This window comes from Oncorhynchus mykiss, chromosome 7 (genome assembly GCF_013265735.2).
Source record: "Oncorhynchus mykiss isolate Arlee chromosome 7, USDA_OmykA_1.1, whole genome shotgun sequence".
Taxonomy (NCBI): domain Eukaryota; kingdom Metazoa; phylum Chordata; class Actinopteri; order Salmoniformes; family Salmonidae; genus Oncorhynchus; species Oncorhynchus mykiss.
The window spans coordinates 86,191,479-86,214,308 of NC_048571.1; the positions used below are offsets into that span (position 1 = coordinate 86,191,479).

The 22,830-nt window shown below is 45.9% G+C and overlaps 1 protein-coding gene across 11 annotated transcripts in view; it reads left to right on the plus strand.

Annotated features, from left to right (window-relative positions):
* atp2b2 (ATPase plasma membrane Ca2+ transporting 2) overlaps positions 1-22,830 on the plus strand; it is a 203,272-nt gene that overhangs the window by 89,216 nt on the left and 91,226 nt on the right. For all 11 annotated transcript variants that reach the window (XR_005052685.1, XM_036984269.1, XM_036984274.1 and 8 more), the window contains exons 3-5: positions 10,684-10,941; positions 14,880-15,005; positions 16,478-16,606. Coding sequence is in view for 10 of the 11 variants with exons in the window: in XM_036984269.1 (XP_036840164.1) it covers positions 10,684-10,941; positions 14,880-15,005; positions 16,478-16,606 (513 nt within the window). In the remaining variant the exon portion in view is untranslated. The remainder of the gene's footprint in view (positions 1-10,683; positions 10,942-14,879; positions 15,006-16,477; positions 16,607-22,830) is intronic.

The window sequence follows — 22,830 nt, forward strand, 5'->3', positions numbered from 1 at the left end:
CTAGCTAGGACTCCTCCCACCGGGCTATATACCTCTCCTGAATCTAGCTAGGACTCCTCCCACCGGGCTATATACCTCTCCCGAATCTAGCTAGGACTCCTCCCACCGGGCTATATACCTCTCCCGAATCTAGCTAGGACTCCTCCCACCGGGCTATATACCTCTCTCGAATCTAGCTAGGACTCCTCTCACCGGGCTATATACCTCTCCCGAATCTAGCTAGGACTCCTCCCACCGGGCTTTATACCTCTCCCGAATCTAGCTAGGACTCCTCCCACCGGGCTATATACCTCTCCTGAATCTAGCTAGGACTCCTCCCACCGGGCTATATACCTCTCCCGAATCTAGCTAGGACTCCTCCCACCGGGCTATATACCTCTCCCGAATCTAGCTAGGACTCCTCCCACCGGGCTATATACCTCTCCTGAATCTAGCTAGGACTCCTCCCACCGGGCTATATACCTCTCCCGAATCTAGCTAGGACTCCTCCCACATGGCTATATACCTCTCCTGAATCTAGCTAGGACTCCTCCCACCAGGCTATATACCTCTCCCGAATCTAGCTAGGACTCCTCCCACCGGGCTATATACCTCTCCCGAATCTAGCTAGGACTCCTCCTACATGGCTATATACCTCTCCCGAATCTAGCTAGGACTCCTCCCACCGGGCTATATACCTTTCCCGAATCTAGCTAGGACTCCTCCCACCGGGCTATATACCTCTCCTGAATCTAGCTAGGACTCCTCCCACCGGGCTATATACCTCTCCTGAATCTAGCTAGGACTCCTCCCACCGGGCTATATACCTCTCCTGAATCTAGCTAGGACTCCTCCCACCGGGCTATATACCTCTCCTGAATCTAGCTAGGACTCCTCCCACCGGGCTATATACCTCTCCTGAATCTAGCTAGGACTCCTCCCACCGGGCTATATACCTCTCCTGAATCTAGCTAGGACTCCTCCCACCGGGCTATATACCTCTCCTGAATCTAGCTAGGACTCCTCCCACCGGGCTATATACCTCTCCTGAATCTAGCTAGGACTCCTCCCACCGGGCTATATACCTCTCCTGAATCTAGCTAGGACTCCTCCCACCGGGCTATATACATCTCCTGAATCTAGCTAGGACTCCTCCCACCGGGCTATATACCTCTCCTGAATCTAGCTAGGACTCCTCCCACCGGGCTATATACCTCTCCTGAATCTAGCTAGGACTCCTCTCACCGGGCTATATACCTCTCCTGAATCTAGCTAGGACTCCTCCCACCGGGCTATATACCTCTCCTGAATCTAGCTAGGACTCCTCCCACCGGGCTATATACCTCTCCTGAATCTAGCTAGGACTCCTCCCACCGGGCTATATACCTCTCCCGAATCTAGCTAGGACTCCTCCCACCGGGCTATATACCTCTCCCGAATCTAGCTAGGACTCCTCCCACCGGGCTATATACCTCTCCCGAATCTAGCTAGGACTCCTCCCACCGGGCTATATACCTCTCCTGAATCTAGCTAGGACTCCTCCCACCGGGCTATATACCTCTCCTGAATCTAGCTAGGACTCCTCCCACCGGGCTATATACCTCTCCTGAATCTAGCTAGGACTCCTCCCACCGGGCTATATACCTCTCCCGAATCTAGCTAGGACTCCTCCCACCGGGCTATATACCTCTCCCGAATCTAGCTAGGACTCCTCCCACCGGGCTATATACCTCTCCTGAATCTAGCTAGGACTCCTCCCACCGGGCTATATACCTCTCCCGAATCTAGCTAGGACTCCTCCCACCGGGCTATATACCTCTCCTGAATCTAGCTAGGACTCCTCCCACCGGGCTATATACCTCTCCCGAATCTAGCTAGGACTCCTCCCACCGGGCTATATACCTCTCCCGAATCTAGCTAGGACTCCTCCCACCGGGCTATATACCTCTCCCGAATCTAGCTAGGACTCCTCCCACCGGGCTATATACCTCTCCCAAATCTAGCTAGGACTCCTCCCACCGGGCTATATACCTCTCCTGAATCTAGCTAGGACTCCTCCCACCGGGCTATATACCTCTCCTGAATCTAGCTAGGACTCCTCCCACCGGGCTATATACCTCTCCTGAATCTAGCTAGGACTCCTCCCACCGGGCTATATACCTCTCCTGAATCTAGCTAGGACTCCTCCCACCGGGCTATATACCTCTCCTGAATCTAGCTAGGACTCCTCCCACCGGGCTATATACCTCTCCTGAATCTAGCTAGGACTCCTCCCACCGGGCTATATACCTCTCCTGAATCTAGCTAGGACTCCTCCCACCGGGCTATATACCTCTCCCGAATCTAGCTAGGACTCCTCCCACCGGGCTATATACCTCTCCCGAATCTAGCTAGGACTCCTCCCACCGGGCTATATACCTCTCCCGAATCTAGCTAGGACTCCTCCCACCGGGCTATATACCTCTCCTGAATCTAGCTAGGACTCCTCCCACCGGGCTATATACCTCTCCTGAATCTAGCTAGGACTCCTCCCACCGGGCTATATACCTCTCCCGAATCTAGCTAGGACTCCTCCCACCGGGCTATATACCTCTCCCGAATCTAGCTAGGACTCCTCCCACCGGGCTATATACCTCTCCCGACTCTAGTTAGGACTCCTCCCACCGAAGGCCCAACTTCCTGCCTTTACCCAAAACACTTGCCACAGTACAATGAATGGGCAAGAGCAGTGGAGGCTTCTGAGGGGAAAACAGCTCATTATAATGTCTGGAATGGAGTACATGGAATGGTACCAAACACTTGAAAACGATGTGCTGGTTACCATTCCACACTCCATTCCGGACATTATTATGAGCCGTCAACCCCTCAGCAGTCTCTAATGGGCAAGAGGGGGAGCCATAAACTAAGGTACACTAAAAACAAAGGAATTGTATATCTTTCAGGTAGGTATAAATCCTAAAGTATATACAGTTGAAGTCAGAAGTTTACATACACCTTAGCCAAATACATTTAAACTCAGTTTTTCCACAATTGCTGACATTTAATCCTAGTAAAAATTCCTTGTCTTAGGTCAATTAGGATCGCCACTTTATTTGAAGAATGTGAAATGTCAGAATAATAGTAGAGAGAATGATTTATTTCCGCTTTCATTTATTTCATCACATTCACACTTAGTGTGTTGTGAAATGTGTTATGAATGTATTGTAATGTTTTTTAAATTGTATAAATGCCTTAATTTTACCGGACCCCAGGAAGAGTAGCTGCTGCCTTGGCAGGAACTAATGGGGATCCATAATAAACCACAGGAAGAGTAGCTGCTGCCTTGGTAGGAACTAATGGGGATCCATAATAAACCCCAGGAAGAGTAGCTGCTGCCTTGGTAGGAACTAATGGGGATCCATAATAAACACCAGGAAGAGTAGCTGCTGCCTTGGCAGGAACTAATGGGGATCCATAATAAACCACAGGAAGAGTAGCTGCTGCCTTGGTAGGAACTAATGGGGATCCATAATAAACCCCAGGAAGAGTAGCTGCTGTCTTGGCAGGAGCTAATGGGGATCCATAATAAACCCCTGGAAGAGTAGCTGCTGTCTTGGCAGGAGCTAATGGGGATCCATAATAAACCCCTGGAAGAGTAGCTGCTGTCTTGGCAGGAGCTAATGGGGATCCATAATAAACCCCAGGAAGAGTAGTTACTGTCTTGGCAGGAGCTAATGGGGATCCATAATAAACCCCAGGAAGAGTAGCTGCTGCCTTGGCAGGAACTAATGGGGATCCATAATAAACCCCAGGAAGAGTAGCTGCTGCCTTGGCAGGAGCTAATGGGGATCCATAATAAACCCCAGGAAGAGTAGCTGCTGCCTTGGCAGGAACTAATGGGGATCCATAATAAACCCCAGGAAGAGTAGCTGCTGCCTTAGCAGGAGCTAATGGGGATCCATAATAAACCACTGAAAGAGTAGCTGCTGCCTTGGCAGGATCTAATGGGGATCCATAATAAACCCCAGGAAGAGTAGCTGCTGCCTTGGCAGGATCTAATGGGGATCCATAATAAACCCCAGGAAGAGTAGCTCCTGCCTTGGCAGGAACTAATGGGGATCCATAATAAACACCAGGACGAGTAGCTGCTGCCTTAGCAGGAACTAATGGGGATCCATAATAAACCCCAGGAAGAGTAGCTGCTGCCTTGGCAGGAGCTAATGGGGATCCATATTAAACCCCAGGAAGAGTAGCTGCTGCCTTGGCAGGAACTAATGGGGATCCATAATAAACCCCAGGAAGAGTAGCTACTGTCTTGGCAGGAGCTAATGGGGATCCATAATAAACCCCAGGAAGAGTAGCTGCTGTCTTGGCAGGAACTAATGGGGATCCATAATAAACCCCTGGAAGAGTAGCTGCTGTCTTGGCAGGAACTAATGGGGATCCATAATAAACCCCTGGAAGAGTAGCTGCTGTCTTGGCAGGAACTAATGGGGATCCATAATAAACCCCTGGAAGAGTAGCTGCTGTCTTGGCAGGAGCTAATGGGGATCCATAGTAAACCACAGGAAGAGTAGCTGCTGCCTTGGCAGGAACTAATGGGGATCCATAATAAACCCCTGGAAGAGTAGCTGCTGTCTTGGCAGGAGCTAATGGGGATCCATAATAAACCCCTGGAAGAGTAGCTGCTGTCTTGGCAGGAGCTAATGGGGATCCATAATAAACCCCTGGAAGAGTAGCTGCTGTCTTGGCAGGAGCTAATGGGGATCCATAATAAACCCCAGGAAGAGTAGTTACTGTCTTGGCAGGAGCTAATGGGGATCCATAATAAACCCCTGGAAGAGTAGCTGCTGTCTTGGCAGGAGCTAATGGGGATCCATAATAAACCCCAGGAAGAGTAGTTACTGTCTTGGCAGGAGCTAATGGGGATCCATAATAAACCCCTGGAAGAGTAGCTGCTGTCTTGGCAGGAGCTAATGGGGATCCATAATAAACCCCAGGAAGAGTAGTTACTGTCTTGGCAGGAGCTAATGGGGATCCATAATAAACCCCAGGAAGAGTAGCTGCTGCCTTGGCAGGAACTAATGGGGATCCATAATAAACCCCAGGAAGAGTAGCTGCTGCCTTTGCAGGAGCTAATGGGGATCCATAATAAACCCCAGGAAGAGTAGCTGCTGCCTTGGCAGGAACTAATGGGGATCCATAATAAACCCCAGGAAGAGTAGCTGCTGCCTTGGCAGGAACTAATGGGGATCCATAATAAACCCCAGGAAGAGTAGCTGCTGCCTTAGCAGGAACTAATGGGGATCCATAATAAACCCCAGGAAGAGTAGCTGCTGCCTTGGCAGGAGCTAATGGGGATCCATATTAAACCCCAGGAAGAGTAGCTGCTGCCTTGGCAGGAACTAATGGGGATCCATAATAAACCCCAGGAAGAGTAGCTACTGTCTTGGCAGGAGCTAATGGGGATCCATAATAAACCCCAGGAAGAGTAGTTACTGTCTTGGCAGGAGCTAATGGGGATCCATAATAAGCCCCAGGAAGAGTAGCTGCTGCCTTGGCAGGAACTAATGGGGATCCATAATAAACCCCAGGAAGAGTAGCTGTTGTCTTGGCAGGAGCTAATGGGGATCCATAATAAACCCCAGGAAGACTAGCTGCTGCCATGGCAGGAGCTAATGGGGATCCATAATAAACCCCTGGAAGAGTAGCTGCTGTCTTGGCAGGAACTAATGGGGATCCATAATAAACCCCAGGAAGAGTAGTTACTGTCTTGGCAGGAGCTAATGGGGATCCATAATAAACCCCAGGAAGAGTAGTTACTGTCTTGGCAGGAACTAATGGGGATCCTTAATAAACCCCAGGAAGAGTAGCTGCTGTCTTGGCAGGAACTAATGGGGATCCATAATAAACCCCAGGAAGAGTAGCTGCTGTCTTGGCAGGACCTAATGGGGATCCATAATAAATCCCAGGAAGAGCAGCTGCTGCCTTGGCAGGAACTAATGGTGATCCATAATAAACCCCTGGAAGAGCAGCTGCTGCCTTGGCAGGAACTAATGGGGATCCATAATATATACAAATATCAACAGACTGAAATGTCTCCCTCCCTGGATGGGGCAGGGCCATATATCAACAGAATGAAACATCTGTCTCCCTGGACAGGGCAGGGCCATATATCAACAGAATTAAATATCTGTCTCCCTGGACAGGGCAGGGCCATATATCAACAGAATGAAATGGCTGTCTCCCTGGACGGGGCAGGGCCATATACCAACAGAATGAGCGTTATATACTATTTATACAAAAGTATGTGGACACCCCTTCAAATAAGTGGATTTGTTCCTGACAGGTGTATAAAATCGAGCACACAGCCATTCAATTTACCAGTGACTTTCAACGTGGCACCATCATAGGATGACAAGTCAGTTTGTTGTATAAGTACTCAAAGCCTTTGCTCTGAAACTCGAAATTGAGCTCAGGTGCATCCTGTTTCCATTTATCATCCTTGAGATATTTCTACAACTTGATTGGATTCCACCTGTGGTAAATTCAATTGATTGGACATGATTTGGAAAGACACATACCTGTCTATATAAGGTCCCACAATTGACAGTGCATGTCAGAGCAAAAACCAAGCCATGATGTCGAAGGAATTGTCCGTAGAGCTCCATGACTGGATTATGTCGAGGCACAGATCTGGGGAACGGTACCAAAATATTTCTGCACCATTTAAGGTCCCCAAGAACACAGTGGCCTCCATCATTCTTAAATGGAAGAAGTTTGAAACCACCAAGACCCTTCCTAGAGCTGGCAGCTCGGCCAAACTGAGCAATCAGTTTCTCCCCTGAGCAATCAGGGGAGAATGGCCTTGGTCTGGGTGGTGACCAAGAACCCTATGGTCACACAGAGTTCCTCTGTGGAGATGGGAGAACCTTTCAGAAGGACAACCATCTCTGCAGCAGTTCACCAATCAGGCCTTTATGGTAGAGTGGCCAGACGGAAGCCACTCCTCAGTAAAAGACACATGACAGCCCTCTTGGAGTTTGCCAAAAGACGCCTAAAGACTCTCAGACCATGAGAAAAAAGATTATCTGGTCTGATGAAACCAAGATTGACTATTTGGCCTGAATGACAAGATTCACGTCTGGAGGAAACCTGGCACCATCCCTATGGTGAAGCATGGTGGTGGCAGCATCATGCTGTGGGGATGTTTTTCAGTGGCAGGGACTGGGAGAAACCTGCTCCAGATCGCTCAGGACCTCAGACTGGGTCTAAGGTTCACGTTCAAACAGGGCAATGACCCTAAGCACACAGCCAAGGCAACGCAGGATTGGCTTTGGGACAAGTCTCTAAATGTCCTTCAATGGCCCAGCCAGAGCCCGGACTTGAACCCGATCGAACATCTCTGGAGAAACGTGAAAATAACCGTGCAGCAACACTCTCCATCCAACCTGACAGAGGTTGAGAGGATCTGCAGAGAAGAAAGGGAGAAACTCCCCAAATACAGTTGTGCCACGCTCGTAGCGTCATACCCAAGAAGACTCTACGCTGTAATCGCTGCCAAAAGTACTGAGTAGAGGGTCTGTGTAAGGGGTGCGTACTGGCGGCAGAGAAGTCAGTCGCAGGAGAGAAAAAACTGTTTTTCCAACAGCACAGTTTAATAACAAAAAAACACAGGAAAACAGAACAATCAATAAATGTCCTGTCGTATCAATAAATGGGTACATAAACAGACGCACGACAGGACATAACGTGAACAAGCACTTACAATAAACAATAACCGACAAGGACATGAGGGGGAACAGAGGGTTAAATATACAACATGTAATTGATGGAATTGGAACCAGGTGTGATAAAAGACAAGACAAAACAAATGGAAAATGAAAAGTGGATCAGCGATGGCTAGAAGGTCGGTGACTTGGACCGCCGAAGAAGGAGAGGGACCAACTTCGACCTCCGAACGAACAAGGAGAGGGACCGACTTCGACCGCCGAACGCCGCCCGAACACGGAGAGGGACCAACTTCGGCGGAAGTCGTGACAGTAATATTTCAGTTTTTCAATACATTTGCAAACATTAAAAAAAAAATGTTTTTGCTTTGTCATTATGGGGTATTGGGTGTAGATTGATGAGGGGGGAAAAAACTATTTCATTCATTGTAGAATAAGGTTGTAACATAACGAAATGTGGAAAAAGTCAAGGGGTCTGAATACTTTCCGAATGCACTGTATATACAGAAATACAGTGATGTAACACTATATATACACACACATAAATATATATATAGACTGTACTACTACACTGTATATATTTATATTCCGGTCTCCGACATTGCACTTCTGATATTTCTTAATTTCTTTATTTTTCTGGATTATGTGTAAATTGTGTTTTGTGTTTATATGTTTAATTGCTAAATATTACTGTACTGTTGGAGCTAGAAACACAAGCATTAGATATTACTATACTGTTGGAGCTAGAAACACAAGCATTAGATATTACTGTACTGTTGGAGCTAGAAACACAAGCATTAGATATTACTGTACTGTTGGAGCTAGAAACACAAGCATTAGATATTACTGCACTGTTGGAGCTAGAAACACAAGCATTAGATATTACTGCACTGTTGGAGCTAGAAACACAAGCATTAGATATTACTGCACTGTTGGAGCTAGAAACACAAGCATTAGATATTACTGTACTGTTGGAGCTAGAAACACAATAATTTCAGAACACAATGCTGTGTGGTAGAACACAATGCTGTGTAGTAGAACACAATGCTGTGTGGTAGAACACAATGCTGTGTGGTAGAACACAATGCTGAGTGGTAGAACACAATGATGTGTGGTAGAACACAATGCTGTGTGGTAGAACACAATGCTGTGTAGTAGAACACAATGCTGTGTGGTAGAACACAATGCTGTGTGGTAGAACACAATGCTGAGTGGTAGAACACAATGATGTGTGGTAGAACACAATGCTGTGTGGTAGAACACAATGCTGTGTAGTAGAACACATTGCTGTGTGGTAGAACACAATGCTGTGTGGTAGAACACAATGCTGTGTGGTAGAACACAATGCTGTGTAGTAGAACACAATGCTGTGTGGTAGAACACAATGCTGTGTGGTAGAACACAATGCTGTGTAGTAGAACACAATGCTGTGTGGTAGAACACAATGCTGTGTGGTAGAACACAATTCTGTGTAGTAGAACACAATGCTGTGTGGTAGAACACAATGCTGTGTGGTAGAACACAATGCTGAGTGGTAGAACACAATGCTGTGTGGTAGAACACAATGCTGTGTGGTAGAACACAATGCTGTGTGGTAGAACACAATGCTGTGTGGTAGAACACAATGTTGTGTGGTAGAACACAATGCTGTGTAGTAGAACACAGTGCTGTGTGGTAGAACACAATGCTTAGTGGTAGAACACAATGCTGTGTGGTAGAACACAATGCTTTGTGGTAGAACACAATGCTGTGTGGTAGAACACAATGCTGTGTGGTAGAACACAATGCTGTGTGGTAGAACACAATGCTGTGTAGTAGAACACAGTGCTGTGTGGTAGAACACAATGCTTAGTGGTAGAACACAATGCTGTGTGGTAGAACACAATGCTTTGTGGTAGAACACAATGCTGTGTGGTAGAACACAATGTTGTGTGGTAGAACACAATGCTGTGTGGTAGAACACAATGTTGTGTGGTAGAACACAATGCTGTCTGGTAGAACACAATGCTGTGTGGTAGAACACAATGCTGTGTGGTAGAACACAATGCTGTGTGGTAGAACACAATGCTGTGTGGTAGAACACAATGCTGTGTGGTAGAACACAATGCTGTCTGGTAGAACACTGCACTGTTGGAACTAGAAACACAGGCATTAGATATCATTGCACTGTTGGAGCTATGAATGCTATGTATTGGCCAATGAGAGGCATTGTAGCCACCGGGCGGCCATATTGGCTCTTTCCAGAAGAATCAGTTCCATTAAAATGACATGTATTTAAGTATTTTGTTGTTGTAATGGGGACAGATACATTAATACTTTCTCAAATTATAATTTAAGGAAAATATTAGTTTTATAATTGTTCATTTCTTAAGTGGTATGTTCAGCTCACATACTGTAATAAGGTGTCTGTAATCAAATCAACATGGCAACAACAAACGTAGACATAAATTAATGCCTTTCTACAGCTTCTAAAATAGGTTTTACAACGGTGGTCGGAGTGCCAAGATGGAGGTGCAGTAGTTTCGAAAACAGTTCCGCAGTTCGGTCATCTAGTGAATACATAAATCACTTGTGTGTGTCATGAACACGTGTGTACATGATTCAAGTTTATTCATCCAGTCTATCACAGTAGATCAAAAGGTTTTAAGAATCGGAATAAAGACCTGTCATGGCTTCTTTTTTTTTCATACAAAGGAAAATGTTACATACAAAGGATTGAATAGTCGTTTTGAAATGTGTGTGTGCATCTAACCTCTCTCTCTCTCCTCTCTCTCTCTCTCTCTCCTCTCTCTCTCTCTCTCTCTCTCTCTCTCTCTCTCTCTCTCTTTCTCTATTTCGCTCTCTCTCTCTCTCTCTCTCTCTCTCTCTCTCTCATTCTCTATTTCGCGCTCCCTCTCTCTCTCTCTCTCTCTCTCTCTCTTTCTCTCTTTCTCTCTTTCGCGCTCCCTCTCTTTCTCTCTCTCTTTCTCTCTCTCGCTCTCTCTCTGTCTCTCAGCCTGTGGGACAGCGGCGGCGGGTGCAGAGGATGAGGGTGAGGCCGAGGCCGGCTGGATAGAGGGAGCAGCCATCTTGCTGTCTGTAGTGTGTGTGGTTCTGGTGACGGCCTTCAACGACTGGAGCAAGGAGAAGCAGTTCAGAGGGCTGCAGAGCCGCATCGAGCAGGAGCAGAAGTTCCAGGTGGTCAGAGGTGCTCAGGTCATCCAGCTCCCGGTCGCTGACATCGTGGTCGGGGACATCGCACAAATCAAGTATGGTACGTATGGATGCCATAGAGCAGGGCTGCCCAACCCTCTTCCTGGAGATCTACTGTCCTGTAGGTTATCAGTCCAACCCTCTTCCTGGAGATCTACCGTCCTCTAGGTTTTCAGTCCAACCCTCTTCCTGGAGATCTACTGTCCTGTAGGTTTTCAGTCCAACCCTCTTCCTGGAGATCTACTGTCCTGTGGGTTTTCAGTCCAACCCTCTTCCTGGAGATCTACTGTCCTGTGGGTTTTCAGTCCAACCCTCTTCCTGGAGATCTACTGTCCTGTAGGTTATCAGTCCAACCCTCTTCCTGGAGATCTACTGTCCTGTAGGTTTTCAGACCAACCCTCTTCCTGGAGATCTACCGTCCTTTAGGTTTTCAGTCCAACCCTCTTCCTGGAGATCTACTGTCCTGTAGGTTTTCAGTCCAACCCTCTTCTTGGAGATCTACTGTCCTGTAGGCCTTGCCCTTAGAGCAACCCTAACCTCATCCCCAGACTACTGCACACAGCACATATACGCCTGAGATATCAACCATTCTAAACTGGCCTTAGTGGGAGTGACCATAGAATTATATGGGAGTGACCTCACTGAGTAAAGGATTAGTCATTTAATTTTAGCCAATCGGTTCCCTTGGCAGCATCTTAGTGGGAGTGACCATACAATTATATGGGAGTGACCTCACTGAGTAAAGGATTTGTCATTTAATTTTAGCCAATCGGTTCCCTTGGCAGCATCTTAGTGGGAGTGACCATACAATTATATGGGAGTGACCTCACTGAGTAAAGGATTTGTCATTTAATTTTAGCCAATCACACTGCTGGACTTTGCTCCAACTGGAGGCAAGACAATGGGAGGGTTAAGGGGTAGGTGGTGTGAGACAGGATTGGTTGGTAGATTAAACCGATGAAGCCAATGCCTATCTCGCAGAGAGTTTCTCCCCGTCTGTTTATTTGCTAACAAAGGCCAAGTTTGATTTGTTGGTCCGCCACACTGTTTGCGCATTTGGGGCGGAAGTGTCTGGGAACGAGATTACCCATAATCCTCACAGCATCCATCAGAGTATTTGATCTGGAGGGCCTGAGTACGCCTGGTTTTCAATCAATTGATTGACTCTACTCACCTGATGTTCCAGGTTTGATCCGTCCCTGATTAGTAGAAGAGCGAGATGTTCACGTTGAATGCTAGCTTGCCTCACTACAGTATAATATATATTACCACAAAGACACACGGCTGGGAATCAGACAGGATGCTGATCACATACAGTATGCTATATTACCACAAAGACACATGGCTGGGAATCAGACAGGATGCTGATCACATACAGTATGCTATATTACCACAAAGACACACGGCTGGGAATCAGACAGGATGCTGATCACATACAGTATGCTATATTACCACAAAGACACACGGCTTGGAATCAGACAGGATGCTGATCATATACAGTATGCAATATTACCACAAAGACACACGGCTGGGAATCAGACAGGATGCTGATCACATACAGTATGCAATATTACCACAAAGACACATGGCTGGGAATCAGACAGGATGCGGATCATATACAGTATGCTATATTACCACAAATACACATGGCTAGGAATCAGACAGGATGCTGATCACATACAGTATGCAATATTACCACAAAGACACACGGCTGGGAATCAGACAGGATACTGATCACATACAGTATGCTATATTACCACAAAGACACACGGCTGGGAATCAGACAGGATGCTGATCATATACAGTATGTAATATTACCACAAAGACACACGGCTGGAAATCAGACAGGATGCTGATCACATACAGTATGCTATATTACCACAAAGACACACGGCTGGGAATCAGACAGGATGCTGATCATATACAGTATGCAATATTACCACAAAGACACACGGCTGGGAATCAGACAGGATGCTGATCACATACAGTATGCAATATTACCACAAAGACACACGGCTGGGAATCAGACAGGATGCTGATCACATACAGTATGCTATATTACCACAAAGACACACGGCTTGGAATCAGACAGGATGCTGATCACATACAGTATGCTATATTACCACAAAGACACACGGCTGGAAATCAGACAGGATGCTGATCACATACAGTATGCTATATTACCACAAAGACACACGGCTGGGAATCAGACAGGATGCTGATCATATACAGTATGCAATATTACCACAAAGACACACGGCTGGGAATCAGACAGGATGCTGATCACATACAGTATGCAATATTACCACAAAGACACACGGCTGGGAATCAGACAGGATGCTGATCACATACAGTATGCAATATTACCACAAAGACACATGGCTGGGAATCAGACAGGATGCGGATCATATACAGTATGCTATATTACCACAAAGACACACGGCTGGGAATCAGACAGGATGCTGATCATATACAGTATGCAATATTACCACAAAGACACACGGCTGGGAATCAGACAGGATGCTGATCACATACAGTATGCTATATTACCACAAAGACACACGGCTGAGAATCAGACAGGATGCTGATCATATACAGTATGCTATATTACCACAAAGACACACGACTGGGAATCAGACAGGATGCTGATCACATACAGTATGCAATATTACCACAAAGACACATGGCTGGGAATCAGACAGGATGCTGATCACATACAGTATGCTATATTACCACAAAGACACACGGCTGAGAATCAGACAGGATGCTGATCACATACGGTATGCTATATTACCACAAAGACACACGGCTGGGAATCAGACAGGATGCTGATCACATACAGTATGCTATATTACCACAAAGACACACGGCTGGGAATCAGACAGGATGCTGATCACATACAGTATGCTATATTACCACAAAGACACATGGCTGGGAATCAGACAGGATGCTGATCACATACAGTATGCTATATTACCACAAAGACACATGGCTGGGAATCAGACAGGATGCTGATCACATACAGTATGCTATATTACCACAAAGACACATGGCTGGGAATCAGACAGGATGCTGATCACATACAGTATGCTATATTACCACAAAGACACACGGCTGGGAATCAGACAGGATGCTGATCACATACAGTATGCTATATTACCACAAAGACACATGGCTGGGAATCAGACAGGATGCTGATCACATACAGTATGCTATATTACCACAAAGACACACGGCTGGGAATCAGACAGGATGCTGATCACATACAGTATGCTATATTACCACAAAGACACATGGCTGGGAATCAGACAGGATGCTGATCACATACAGTATGCTATATTACCACAAAGACACATGGCTGGGAATCAGACAGGATGCTGATCACATACAGTGTGCTATATTACCACAAAGACACAGGGCTGGGAATCAGACAGGATGCTGATCACATACAGTATGCAATATTACCACAAAGACACATGGCTGGAAATCAGACAGGATGCTGATCACATACAGTATGCAATATTACCACAAAGACACATGGCTGGAAATCAGACAGGATGCTGATCACATACAGTATGCAATATTACCACAAAGACACATTGCTGGGAATCAGACAGGATGCTGATCACATACAGTATGCTATATTACCACAAAGACACATGGCTGGGAATCAGACAGGATGCTACTTACTATGATCTGAATCTCTTAGCTGTAGAGTTTATGGCTGTAGTGTTATAATAATATAATGTGTGTTCTCCTGTCTGGATGCTACTTATCTGTTTCTGAGTCTCTGAACTGTTTTCTGTTTTGTTATTATTTTTTAAATGCATTTTATGACTGCGGTGTTATTTAACCGTATCTGTTTTCGGTTCTGTGTGAAGGTGACTATGTTATAAAAGAGTATATGTTTTTTTTAATTAAAATAGTATATTTTTTTGTTCTGTTTTTTTTTAATTAAATGAGTATATTTTTTTTGTTTTTGTTCTGTTGTTGTTTTAGGTGACCTGCTTCCAACAGATGGAGTGTTGATACAGGGGAACGACCTGAAGATAGACGAGAGTTCACTAACAGGAGAGTCTGATCACGTCAAGAAAGCAGCCGACAGAGACCCGATGCTGCTGTCTGGTCAGTCAGTCATTTACTGTGATGTTACAGATGTCCTGTGTGGCTCAGAGTGGAGAGCAAGCGATGCTAACGGTCGTGAGTTTGATACCTACTGAGAACACTGTACTACTGTGTATTCACATACTATACTACTGTGTATTCACATACTGTACTACTGTGTATTCACATACTGTACTATTGTGTATTCACATACTGTACTATGGTGTATTCACATACTGTACTACTGTGTATTTACATACTGTACTACGGTGTGTTCACATACTGTAGGTTGATCTGGATTAAAAGCCACATACTGTACTACAGTGTATTCACATACTGTCGGTTGATCTGGATTGAAAGGGTCTGCTAAATGGAATAGACAGCGGTACTTAAGTACTATTTCAGAAGTTCCGGTCACACAAATTTCCCAGTTGGCAAAGGTCTGGATGGAGTAACTAACCACCCACAGGACCACCCCGTGCGACCCCAAACTGTTCACGCCCCTCTTGTCGATGAAGAGAACATTTTGCAGTTTTAAATCGAATTTCCTGTAATTCGACACATTTTGCATGGGGCAGATATTATTTTGATTGCAGTTTTAAAGCTAATTTCCTGCAAATCTACAAAATGTTCCATGTCTTATGTGTGTTTATATGATACTATGGGTCGAAGACCTTCATTTTGGGGGGGGGGGGGGGGGGGGGGGGGGGGGGGTACAAACCACTGTACTGTGCCTGCTGTTACAAGCCACTGTAATGTGCCTGCTGTTACAAACCACTGTACTGTGCCTGCTGTTATAAACCACTGTACTGTGCCTGCTGTTACAAACCACTGTACTGTGCCTGCTGTTATAAACCACTGTACTGTGCCTGCTGTTACATACCACTGTACTGTGCCTGCTGTTACAAGCCACTGTAATGTGCCTGCTGTTACAAACCACTGTACTGTGCCTGCTGTTATAAACCACTGTACTGTGCCTGCTGTTACATACCACTGTACTGTGCCTGCTGTTACAAGCCACTGTAATGTGCCTGCTGTTACAAACCACTGTACTGTGCCTGCTGTTATAAACCACTGTACTGTGCCTGCTGTTACATACCACTGTACTGTGCCTGCTGTTACAAGCCACTGTAATGTGCCTGCTGTTACAAACCACTGTACTGTGCCTGCTGTTATAAACCACTGTACTGTGCCTGCTGTTACAAGTCACTGTACTGTGCCTGCTGTTACAAACCACTGTACTGTGCCTGCTGTTATAAACCACTGTACTGTGCCTGCTGTTACATACCACTGTACTGTGCCTGCTGTTACAAACCACTGTATATATGTTAGTGTACAGGTCAGTGCATTCCATTTCTGTTCTCTGACAGCCAATCGGATATTGAGGAATAGGATCCATAATTCTGTTTCATAATCTCCTTGTCTGTGTGTGTGTATGTGTGTGTGTGTGTGTGTGTGTATGTGTGTGTGTGTGTGTGTGTGTGTGTGTGTAGGTACCCATGTGATGGAGGGTTCCGGCAGGATGCTGGTAACAGCTGTAGGGGTCAACTCTCAGACCGGCATCATCTTTACTCTGCTGGGGGCCGGAGAGCCAGGGGAGGAGGAGAAGAAGGAGAAGAAAGGTATGTCCCTCCTTCTCACTTCCTTCTCTCTCTGGTGCCACTTATTGTTATCCTACTGTAATGTCCAATCAAACGGGTTCTGGAGTAAATTACTGTACCCTTTTCTACTGTATTGTCCAATCCAAAGGACAATCCACACTCTACTTATTTAGTTGTAAATGTGTGCTCTGTTATCTGAATGCTGTATAATATAACCTTGCACTGTTACAGTGATGCCACACTACTGTAGACAGTAGTCTCGATGTGTAGTTCCACAATAACAGAATGTCATTGCAGTGATATCTCACCCACACTGCCAACAGTTTTAAACTGTGATAGACAGTGGATATACAGTGGGGAGTATTTGATACACTGCCGATTTTGCAGGTTTTCCTACTTACAAAGCATGTAGAGGTCTGTAATTTGTATCATAGGTACACTTAGAGGGAATCTAAAAAAAAAAAATCCAGAAAATCACATAATATGATTTTTAAGTAATTCATTTGCATTTAATTCCATGACATAAGTATTTGATCACTTACCAACCAGTAAGAATTCCGGCTCTCACAGACCTGTTAGTTTTTCTTTAAGAAGCCCTCCTGTTCTCCACTCATTACCTGTATTAACTGCACCTGTTTGAACTCGTTACCTGTATAAAAGACACCTGTCCACACACTCAATCAAACAGACTCCAACCTCTCCACAATGGCCAAGACTAGAGAGCTGTGTAAGGACATCAGGGATAAAATTGTAGACCTACACAAGGCTGGGATGGGCTACAGGACAATAGGCAAGCAGCTTGGTGAGAAGGCAACTACTGTTTGCTCAATATTAGAAAATGGAAGAAGTTCAAGATGACGGTCAATCACCCTCGGTCTGGGGCTCCATGCAAGATCTCACCTCGTGGGGCATCAATGATCATGAGGAAGATGAGGGATCAGCCCAGAACTACACGGCAGGACCTGGTCAATGACCTGAAGGGAGCTGGGACCACAGTCTCAAAGAAAACCATTTATAACACACTTCGCCGTCATGGATTAAAATCCTGCAGCGCACGCAAGGTCCCCCTGCTCAAGCCAGCGCATGTCCAGGCCCGTCTGAAGTTTGCCAATGACCATCTGGATGATCCAGAGGAGGAATGGGAGAAGGTCATGTGGTCTGATGAGACAAAAATTGAGCTTTTTGGTCTACACTCCACTTGCCATGTTTGGAGGAAGAAGAAAGATGAGTACAACCCCAAGAACACCATCCCAACTGTGAAGTATGGAGGTGGAAACATCATTCTTTCGGGATGCTTTTCTGCAAAGGGGACAGGACGACTGCACCGTATTGAGGGAAGGATGGATGGGGCCATGTATCGCGAGATCTTGGCCAACAACCTCCTTCCCTCAGTAAGAGCATTGAAGATGGGTTGTGGTTGGGTCTTCCAGCATGACAACGACCCGAAACACACAGCCAGGGCAACTAAGGAGTGGCTCCGTAAGAAGCATCTCAAGGTCCTGGAGTGGCCTAGCCAGTCTCCAGACCTGAACCCAATAGAAAATCTTTGGAGGGAGCTGAAAGTCCGTATTGCCCAGCGACAGCCCCGAAACCTGAAGGATCTGGAGAAGCTCTGTATGGAGGAATGGGCCAAAAACCCTGCTGCAGTGTGTGCAAACCTGGTCAAGAACTACAGGAAACGTATGATCTCTGTAATTGCAAACAAAGGTTTCTGTACCAAATATTCTGCTTTTCTGATGTATCAAATACTTATGCCATGCAATAAAATGTAAATTAATTACTTAAAAATCATACAATGTGATTTTCTGGATTTTTGTTTTAGATTCCGTCTCTCACAGTTGAAGTGTACCGATGATAAAAATTACAGACCTCTACATGCTTTGTAAGTGGGAAAACCTGCAAAATCATCAGTGTATCAAATACTTGTTCTCCCCACTGTATATAGTATTCAGTTGTACAGTTGTACAGAGCATAGCAAATCTTCTACTGGTTTGTAGTAATGAATGATTCCTTTTCAAACCTCTTAGTTTACTGAGTGGGTGGGGTGGGGTCGGGTAGGGGTGGGGGGGTGGGGGGTCCTTTATACTCCAACCATAAAGGACTATAAAACCACAGAGTGAAGGCGAACGGGTACTTCTTGTTTGAGGTCGAGTAGCCATCCTGGACAAATAAGATTAAATCGTTACTGTTTAGCCTTTACAGTAGGCTATGCCTTTACAGTATGTCCTACCCAGTAGGCTAGGCCTTTACCGTTTGTCCTACCAGTAGGCTATGCCTTTACAGTATGTCCTACCCAGTAGGCTAGGCCTTTACAGTATGTCCTACCCAGTAGGCTATGCCTTTACAGTATGTCCTACCCAGTAGGCTAGGCCTTTACAGTATGTCCTACCCAGTAGGCTATGCCTTTACAGTATGTCCTACCCAGTAGGCTATGCCTTTACAGTATGTCCTACCCAGTAGGCTAGGCCTTTACAGTATGTCCTCCCCAGTAGGCTATGCTGGTGGTGATGACGTCATTTCAACCAGTCTTGCCGTTTGGGTTGTTGGTTTAAACTGTTCCAACTATAGACTGAGTGGTGGCAGTTCTTCTTGTTTTGAAGTCCATTTTTTGGATAACTAGGTTTTAATCTCTGTGATGTTACTATAAAGTACTATGTCTTAATAATAACTACATGCCAACCACACTATATGACTGGTAGGTTCTACACACACTACACACACTACAGGATTGTGAACCGTACTCTAGTGGCTCGGGTATATTCTACAGGACCCTGAACCGTACTCTAGTGGCTTGGATATATTCTACAGGACACTGAGCCGTACTGTAGTGGCTCGGGTATATTCTACAGGACCCTGAGCCGTACTCTAGTGGCTTGGATATATTCTACAGGACACTGAGCCGTATTCTAGTGGCTTGGATATATTCTACAGGACACTGAACCGTACTCTAGTGGCTTGGAAATATTCTACAGGACCCTGAACCGTACTCTAGTGGCTCTGAGAGGGAGACTTACAGTTAGTTAGTCATTTATCTGACTCTCTTATCTAGAGAGACTTACAGTTAAGTACATTCATCTGAAGACAGCTACAGTATGTACACTTCCCCTCAATATTTCTTTAACCTTTATTTAACTCGGCAAGTCAGTTAAGAATAAATTCTTATTTTCAATGATGTCCTCCCGGGGAACAGTGGGTTAACTGCCTTGTTCAGGGGCAGAACGACAGATTTTTACCTTGTCAGCTCAGGGATTCGATCTTGCAACCTTCCGGTTACTAGTCCAACACTCTAACCACTAGGCTACGCTGCTGCCCCAAAAGGTGGTTAGAGGTGCAAGTGTTGGTTCAGGAAAGTATATTTTTTTTTTTGGGGGGGGGAGATTATTTAAGATACTCTTTGAAGAGGTAGGGTTTCAGGTGTTTTCAGGAAGATGGGCAGGGACTCTGTTGTCCTAGCTTCAGGGGGAAGATGGGCAGGGACTCTGTTGTCCTAGCTTCAGGTGGAAGATGGACAGGGACTCTGCTGTCCTAGCTTCAGGGGGAAGATGGGCAGAAACTCTGCTGTCCTAGCTTCAGGGGGAAGATGGACAGGGACTCTGTTGTCCTAGCATCAGGGGGAAGATGGACAGGGACTCTGCTGTCCTAGCTTGAGGGGGAAGATGGGCAGAGACTCTGCTGTCCTAGCTTCAGGTGGAAGATGGACAGGGACTCAGTTGTCCTAGCTTCAGGGGGAAGATGGACTCTGCTGTCCTAGCATCAGGGGAAAGATGGACAGGGACTCTGCTGTCCTAGTTTCAGGGGGAAGATGGGCAGGGACTCTGATGTCCTAGCATCAGGGGGGAGATTGACAGTGACTCTGCTGTCCTAGTTTCAGAGGGAAGCTGGACAGGGACTCTGTTGTCCTAGCTTCAGGGGGAAGATGGACAGGGACTCTGCTGTCCTAGCTTCAGGGGGAAGATGGACAGGGACTCTGTTGTCCTAGTTTCAGGTGGAAGATGGACAGGGACTCTGCTGTCCTAGCATCAGGGGGAAGCTGGTTCCACCATTGGGGGGTGCCAGGACAGAGAAGAGCTTGGATTGGGCTGAGCAGGAACTGCCCTTCCATAGGGGTGGGAGGACCAAGAGAATAGCTTGGATTGGGCTGAGCAGGAACTGCCCTTCCATAGGGGTGGGAGGACCAAGAGAAAAGCTTGGATTGGGCTGAGCAGGAACTGCCCTTCCATAGGGGTGGGAGGACCAAGAGAAGAGCTTGGATTGGGCTGAGCAGGAACTGCCCTTCCATAGGGGTGGGAGGACCAAGAGAAGAGCTTGGATTGGGCTGAGCAGGAACTGCCCTTCCATGGGGGTGGGAGGACCAAGAGAAGAGCTTGGATTGGGCTGAGCAGGAACTGCCCTTCCATAGGGGTGGGAGGACCAAGAGAAGAGCTTGGATTGGGCTGAGCAGGAACTGCCCTTCCATAGGGGTGGGTGGGCCAAGAGACCTTGAGGTGGCAGAACGAAGTGCTCAGGTTGGGGTGAAGGGTTTGAGCATAGCCTGAAGGTATTCTACTAATGTAATGTCTCTGCTTACACTCTCCTATAGAGTACACGTTGCCTGGGCTCAGTGAAGTGTACAATATTTAAACCCTGTACGGAGGTAGTAACTACTGGTAACAGGGCCACATGGACCCTGTACGGAGGTAATACCTACTGGACACAGGGCCATGTGGACCCTGTACGGAGGTAGTAACTACTGGTAACAGGGCCATGTGGACCCTGTACGGATGTAATAACTACTGGTAACAGGGCCATGTGGACCCTGTACGGATGTAATAACTACTGGTAACAGGGCCATGTGGACCCTGTACGGAGGTAATACCTACTGGACACAGGGCCATGTGGACCCTGTACGGAGGTAGTAACTACTGGTAACAGGGCCATGTGGACCCTGTACGGATGTAATAACTACTGGTAACAGGGCCATGTGGACCCTGTACGGATGTAATAACTACTGGTAACAGGGCCATGTGGACCCTGTACGGAGGTAATAACTCCTGGTCACAGGGCCATTTGGACTCTGTGCGGAGGTAGTAACTACTGGTCACAGGGCCATGTGGACCCTGTACGGAGGTAATAACTACTGGTAACAGGGCCATGTGGACCCTGTATGGCCATGTGGACTGTGAAGTGTGCAGTATTCAGTTTGTAATATGTAGTATCCAGTATGCTTTATGCGCAGGAGTGGAATTGAAGAACAAAAATCACTCTGAATTCTAAGAATTCAATATTATCATTCAAAACCCATTTTTACATGTAAAAAATTATTGAGTATTTTTTTTAAAAACTTTTTCTTTCAGCTCTCCTCCCAATTCCACCGCTGAGTAAGTTATTGGTGAAGCTTTTTTTCCCCTCTCCCTCCAACAGATGTCTGTCTGGATGAATGTTGACCGTTGGTGGAATTTGACATTCAAGGGTTTGGTGTCAATTCAATTTAAATTTCTGTCAATTCAGGAAGAATTTCATTGAAATTCCAATTCTCTTCAATGCTTTTCAATTGGGAAAATGTAGAATTGGGAATTTGGTTTACATTCTGAATTGAGATGGAATTGAGCCCAACCCTGATTCAAGCAGCTTAACCACAATGCACTTCTGCTCTAACACTTGTTATTTTATGACTTCTGTGCTGCTCAATAACATGACATGAATAACATGGTTGAGATTGGATTGATCGTATTGATTGATTAGCCCCGAAATCCGACTCTATATTACAAAGGTGTTCCTAATGTTTGTTATACTCCGTGTATAGTCCCTTATAAACCGGGTCGTTCGAGCCCTCAATGCTGATTGGCTGACAGCCGTGGTATATCAGACCGTATACCACGGGTATGACACAAAATTACTTGTTTACTGCTCTGATTATACTGCTCTATTATAACCAGTTTATAAGAGCAATAAGGCACCTCGGGAGGTTTGTGGTATGTGGTCAATATCCCACGGCTAAGGGCTGTGTTATTCAGGCTGTACTCTGTGTTGCGTCGTTCATAAGAACAGCCTTTAGCCGTGGTATATTGGCCCAATGCACACAAACCTCCTCGTACCTTATTGGTTAAAAAAAGAAACACCTGACAGATTAGATCTCAAGCCTTTTTTCTCTTCACGTGTTTGAGGTTTTCGTTGAGGGAAATTGGTCAAACCTCTTACTTATCCGTTATAATAATTATTATAATTATCCATTATTATTGTGTTGTCTTCTATGTCCCTTTCATTTG